Here is a 6,903-nt window from a genome sequence, read left to right on the forward strand (position 1 = left end):
CCATTTGGCAAAGACACTACGAAAGGATAAACTAAGGTTTTGGTGTTAATTAATAAAGACCTTTTAAAGGTCATGTGGTTTGTGGCACCGGAGTCTAGGATCCATGAGTCAGTATTTGGTTCGAAACAATCATATGAGTGATCACTATGTTCAACAAAATTGCAACAAGTCACAGTACCTGCAAAGTTAACAGCACCACCAGCCATGTTGGCATTACCAGAATTTTCCCCTGCATTTCCTGGTTAGAAGTTCTCCTGTAAACTCAGCAATTGTCCATACTGCTCCTCAGTTAAATTGTGCAGATTTTGTCCTCGCTCTTGCAACATTCCTTCTTCTCTTTCTCCAGCATTCACTCTATCACCTGGTCCTCCAAATGCATCTGCAGCATTTGATTTTCCGTTGTTGAACTTGTTGAAAGTCTGTGGATTGTTTGAACCTATTCATGCCTTGTGGATACCTATGAAGTTTGTAACCATTGTCTTTGGTGTGTCCCGGTCTCTTGCAATGCTCACAAAAGGGCCTAGGTCTATTAGGATTACAGTTTCCTCTGAAGATACCAGTTCCAGCAGAGTTCGGACGGTAATTTGTCCTAAAAGTGTTCACACCTGAGGTGTTTGCATTAAGAGCAGTAGAGTCGATCATGACTTGATTCTGGGACTTGACTTCTCTTTGTTTTTCCTCCTGAATAAGGATAGAGAAGGCTTGTGCTATGTTAGGTAGGGGGTTCATCATCAATATACTTCCCCTCACTACTGTATATACTTCATTTAGTCCCATGAGAAATTGAACCGGCCTCCTATCTTGTTCAGCCTTTTGCATATTAGCCTTAGCTCCACATACACACTGACAGCTGCACTCAGCATGAATGTTCAGCATGTTTAGCTCTTCCTACAACTTTTTCATTTTTGTGTAATATCTAGTGATATTGAAGGTCCCTTGGCTTAAATCGCTGATCTCCTTTTGTAATTGATATAGCTTTGCTCCATTCGTCTGATCGTACCTGTCTTCTAGCTCTTTTCACAGTTCCTTTGCATCGTTGATGTATTGTAGGCTATCCGCTAAATCCTTAGAGAGTGAGTTCAGTATCCATGAAGTCACCATGTCATTGCACCGTTCCCACTGATCGAAGAGTGCATTACTTGCATCTAGCTTTTTACATTTTCCATTAATGAATTCTACCTTATTCTTCACAGACAAAGCTCTTAACACACCTCTTCTCCATGATCTGTACCCAGAACCATCAAAAGGAACTGGCACTAGAGTAGTTCCCGCATTCTCCGATGGATGCATATAGAGTGGACTGGTTGAACTCAGCGGAGTATTAGTTGAATCTGCCACTTCTTCTTCTCTGGCCATGATTCAAGCAGACGATGATACAAAATGTAAAGTCCAATTGGGAATTCAGCTGTCAGAGAAGCTCAATTTCAGGAAAATTGTCAAAATCAAAATGTGATCTGAAGAACCCTTAATCGAATAAATAGGAGACAAAATTGAAGAGAAACAGATCGGAGGAGAGTCGAACTGAGTGAGATTGATGATGAATTGAACCGATAACTTGAACCTAGGCTCTGATACCATATCAAAACTGGGAGAAAACCATTGAAATCAACTCCTGCTCATGTGATAGATATGGAGCTGAGACAGAACATTCTGGAAACAAAGATGAATTTCTTCATTTCTGTAATTGAATTCACTAACTTTATGTGTCTATACAATGCATATTTATAAGCAAATGAAAGAAAAGAGGAAGAGAGAAATCCAGCTGGCAATGAGCTGGCCCACTAACTACTAACTACTCCTAACCACCACTAACCACTTTAACTATCTCATGAAATAATTAGAGATACAATGTGCTCAGTGTGCTGCAGTATATGCATGTATATGTGTATGTACATTTCTCAATACATTGCTCAATAGTCAACATTGTAGTATAGTGGTAACTATTTCCGCCCGTCACGTGGACTATCCGGGTTCGATCCCGGCAATGGCAAAATGATGTTTTATTTGGTAACTTTCATTTTTCGGTTGCCTCACTCTTTTCTCCAAAAATGAGTTTTGCAACTCAAAAACCATTCCTTTTTCTAACAAGGGGGGATACGCATAAGAGGGAGAGTACACATAAAAAATAATTTCTCACACAGAACCCAAATTGACGAAACATTTTACCTTCATCTAATACTCAACACTATACAAAGTGCTATTTGTATATCATGGCCCTTTACAATTTTGAATTTAAGAAAATCACTTTTTAGATCTCTTATATGTAAAAGACAGATCTCTTACGTGTAAAAGTAAATCTCCCATATGTAAAAAAAAAAATGAATGAATGCATATTACATCTTTTGTTTATAACTTTCTATCACTTAATCATAATAAAGTAATGCATATATTTTCAGTTTAATATTTTTGATGGTTGTATAATTCATTGCAAATAATTTTTAGTTACATGGTCCAATATGTAAGATGAGCTATTTTAAGTTATCTGTAATACCAAAATACAATTTTTTGTAAAATTATTTATAAAATTGTAACTTACTATTTTGTATTATTTCCTCACTAAATTGCTTGATCGGCCCAAATATCATAGTCAGCGGCGATCCAAATTTTTTTGGTAACTTCCATTTTTCAGTTGACATACGGAACCCAAATTAATGAAATATTTTACCTTCATGACTTCATCTAATACTCAACACTATACAAATGGATTAATGCACGTTACATTTTTTGTTTATAAATTTTTATCATTTAATCATAATTACGTAATATACACGTTCACTTTATTTTTTGACTTTAATATTCTCGTTGGTTATATAATCTGTTACAAATATTCTTTAGTTTTATGGTCCATGTAACGTGAGATCTTTAAGTAATCTATATCTATATCTATATCTATACTATATTAAAAGCACGAATGCCTTAGAGAAATATCGTTCGTCTTTTTTACCTTTTAAAATTTGGTTTAACACTAGACAAAATAGTCATTTAATCATTTTCCTAATATTCAGGAATAGATATTTAATTATTTTTCTAATATTTAGGACTTCAGTCAACTAAATTTAACATATTATATTCTTCCTTATTTAAACTATATAATATCACAAATTTGTAAAAGAAAAAAAAAAACTAACAATCAATTCCTCTTAGTTTTAGGAGTAGATTTCGTCTCTCTCAACTAAATTTGTGACTTAATTGTCATCATGATTCCAAAAAATTGGATAGCTATGTTACGGTGAGTAATTCAATGACTTTATTATCTGAAGTCAAGTATTTTTTTTTGAGTGCTGCTATTCGGCCAAATTCAGCGTGGCCCAAAAATGACCACACCCGTGAAATGCCAGTAATGCCCTTGTTTTTCCGTTTGGCTTAATGGCCCTTTTTCCCTCCAAAATTAGTTAATAACTTTTGATTATTCCAAAACATTGATCCCATAAATCATCATTCTCTCAGCATGGGAAGATAAAAAGCCTTCGTATATACGGATGGCAGCCTTCGTATATACGCTCAATTGCATTTAATTAAAAAAAATACGTATTTGTATTTAACAAAAATACGTAATTATATTTTAAAAAAACGCAATTTATACGGATGGGAAGATCAAAGGTCTATTATGTATATATCATACCATATACTTATGTTAAAATAGCTTTCATTAAACACATAATTCACCACACTTCCCTTAACCTAAACATGAATACTAACCGAGAAACTAGTTTGGACCCATTAAACCCCGAATAACAGTCTAGAAACTAGGTCGGATCAACTAAGGAATGCATTACACATATCATTAGGGTTGAATTCGGACGACAGTTTGATGAATGAAGATGAATCGATCGACATTGATTCAGACGACAACTTCAATGATGGAGAAAATCCTGTTGACGATGCTGCTGCTGCTGATGATGATGATGATGATTGCGACGGCCATTATTTAGAGGAAGAGGGAGAAGTTGGAGAGGACAGGGAAATGCCTAATGAGTTCAATGAAGAAGATCTTATAATTGGTCCAATTACTGGGATGCGGTTCAGTAGTAAGGATGTTCTGTTTGATTTTTACAAAGAACATGCAAGATTATCGGGTTTTTGCATTGTCAAAAGAACGTCCAACAAAAAAGGTGGTGATACTGTTAGGTATGTGCAATATGGTTGTGATAGGTCTAGGAAACCAAGGAATAAGCATGTTACCAAGAGGAAGAACTGCCATGCTAGAATAAATGGAATTTTGGAGGAGAATGGTTCATGGCGTGTTTCAAAGGTGGTAAAAAAACATAATCATCAATTGGAACCAGCACTATCGCGATTGATGGCTGGACACAGATCGCTTAGCAAGTCTCTTAAGAGAACTCTTGCAGCCAAAGATATTGCTGGCTTAAGACCCTCAAAAAATATAAGAGTCGCTGAAGTACTTGCTGGTGGCCCCGAAAATCTGGGTTGTACACCAAAGGACTGTAGAAATTATATCTTGAAGAGTAGAAAGCTTCAGTTGCAAGAAGGGGATGCACAATCATTACTCAAGTTCTTCAGTGACATGCAGCAAAAAGATAGGGAATTTTACTACTCCGTAGATGTGGATAGTTTTGGTCGACTTCGTAATCTCGTATGGGTTCGTTCACACTCTAAGGTTGCATATGAGGAGTTCCATGATGTAATATGCCTTGATACCACATACCTTGTGAATCGATACAATATGCCATTTGCTTCATTTGTTGGTGTCAATCAGCATAGGCAATCCATACTTTTGGGATGTGCTCTTATGTCTAGTGAGGATATAATAAGTTACAAAATGGTGCTATCTACATGGCTTGGGGCTCTAAACAATGTTCATCCATTAGCTATCATGACTGACCAATGTGATAGTATAAAGGCTGCCATCAGTGCTATGATGCCAAATACAATACATAGATATTGTATATGGCACATATTCGCAAAGTTGCCTACGAAGTTAAGTGGAGTTCTTGATGGTAAGATTGCAAAGGCAGAATTTAAGGCTTTAGTCCTTGATAGCATTAACGTTGCTGAGTTTGAGAGACGATGGACTGATTTTATTGAAAAATATAACTTAGAGGAAAGGGATTGGTTTTATAAGCGTTATTTGGAGAAGGAGAAATGGGTTCCCGTATACCTAAATGACCACTTTTGGGCTGGGATGTTGTCCACACAAAGAAGTGAAGGAATGCATGCTTTCTTTGACGGATTCATCAACCGGCAAAGCACTTTGAAGCTATTTGTTCAGCAATATGAGTTAGCCATAAGAGCTAAGTTCGAGAAAGAATTGGAAGCTGAATATAGGTCAAGGTGCTTTGAACCAAAATGTTTATCTGAATTTGCATGGAGGAAAAATTTCAAACATGTTATACTCGTGAAGTGTTTGAATTTTTTCAAGTACAGTTAAGGAAACTGTACCACTGTGAAATCAGCTCCCCTGAAGACCATCAAGCAACAGCATGGGTGGAGAATTACATTATCTCAGATTATTCGTTCAGGAGTTTTAACACTAGAGATCCATTTGTATTCGCGGTTGAATATACACCTATTGGCGAATATCTAAGTTGCAGCTGCAAGTGGTTTGAAACAAGAGGTATTCTATGCCGCCATATACTTAAGGTGTTGTCTCATAAGAGGATTAATAACGTTAATGAGAGGTATATATTGAGAAGGTGGAGAAAAGATATTGTTCGTCCGCACTTGAAACGTTTCTTTCTTGGAGGTTACCCACGTATGACTTCTGAATACATGATGTACAGGAAACGATTAAAGCATTTTGAACGGGTTTGTGATATAGCATTGGACACTGAAGTGATGAGGCGGTATCATTTGAACAGATTGGAGCATGACCTTTTGAATTGGGATGATGATCAAATGATAATTCCATATTGGGAATTTGAAGATACACATAATGGTGTGGGTGAGGGTGTGGGTGAGGGTGGGGGTGAAAGTGAGGGTGAGCGTGAGGGTGAGGGTGAGGGTGATGGTGAAGGAAGAAATATAAGAGATCCTAGATACGTAGCTTCTCGTGGACGTCCAAGGTTGAATAGATATAGAGGGAGAATTGATTCATACTTTAGAAGTTCACAAACGGCTGGTGGAAGTGGAGTTAGAGGTAATAGGAGGGGTAGAGGTGGTGGTAGAGGTGGTGGTAGAGGTGGGGCAGAGGTGTTGACAGAGGTGGTGGTAGAAGTGGTGGTAGAGGTGGTGGTAGAGGCCGTGGTAGAGGCCGTGGTAGAGGTGGTGGTAGAGGTGGTGGAAATACTGGGCTAGCGGAAGGAATTGAGGTAAAGTATAACAAATTATTATTATATTTTTTTCCGAAAAATACGTTACTTATTAGTGTTATTTACTCTATACAGCAAGATGATGCAACAGTACAAGCACACAGTAGCTTGCCTGATCTTAACGATGAAGCAGACTGGGAAATAGAAGACTTGACCGTTTAGTTTGAGATGATTTAAGTTTGAATCTTATTTAATTTGATTTGATATAGATTTTTTTGAATTTTTTGACGTTGTTTTGTAATAATTTAAACGTGTGAGATAATAATTATCATTGTTAAATATTTCTTCATTTTATTCTTACTTCATTTTATCGGACTACACTAAGAAAATGTGATTAGAAGTGAAAGACTTCATAACATTATAATCAGTTCAAACTAAGAACTAAAATACTCACATTTAGTTACTATGAAGCATTTATTATTCCCAACCGTTTTAGTAGTGTGTAGGTAGAATTAGGTTGAATTTCGACCAACACAAAGTTAATTAACCAACCCCGCTTGATGTTATTATTCATCACAAAATATTTCCAACCGTCTTTGAACCATCTCCGCTTACCCATGTTAATTTCCATAAACCAAGGTTCGCCATCATAGTGAAGAACCGCTGTGCTATGTGATTCAGGAAGGTGTTCGTA

At 36.7% G+C, this 6,903-nt stretch overlaps 1 protein-coding gene across 1 annotated transcript; it reads left to right on the forward strand.

Moving 5' to 3' along the window:
* The first annotated feature begins 3,811 nt into the window (after positions 1 to 3,811).
* Positions 3,812 to 6,431, forward strand: LOC109216901 (protein FAR1-RELATED SEQUENCE 5-like). Its single transcript, XM_019381119.1, has 3 exons — positions 3,812 to 5,292; positions 5,415 to 6,192; positions 6,345 to 6,431. Exons 1-3 carry the CDS (start codon positions 3,812 to 3,814, stop codon positions 6,429 to 6,431), a joined length of 2,346 nt encoding a protein of 781 aa, XP_019236664.1.
* Positions 6,432 to 6,903: the final 472 nt, after the last annotated feature.

The sequence above is a fragment of the Nicotiana attenuata genome, unplaced genomic scaffold, assembly GCF_001879085.1.
Source record: "Nicotiana attenuata strain UT unplaced genomic scaffold, NIATTr2, whole genome shotgun sequence".
Classification (NCBI taxonomy): Eukaryota; Viridiplantae; Streptophyta; class Magnoliopsida; order Solanales; family Solanaceae; genus Nicotiana; species Nicotiana attenuata.

Bases quoted from the DNA above. Each gene is read 5' to 3' on its own strand.
- LOC109216901 (XM_019381119.1), top strand. From the start codon at position 3,812: ATGAATGAAGATGAATCGATCGACATTGATTCAGACGACAACTTCAAT. The intron at 5,293-5,414 runs GTGCTTTGAACC...CTGTGAAATCAG, and splicing joins GAAGCTGAATATAGGTCAAG to CTCCCCTGAAGACCATCAAG. The intron at 6,193-6,344 runs GTAGAGGCCGTG...TACTCTATACAG, and splicing joins AAGTGGTGGTAGAGGTGGTG to CAAGATGATGCAACAGTACA.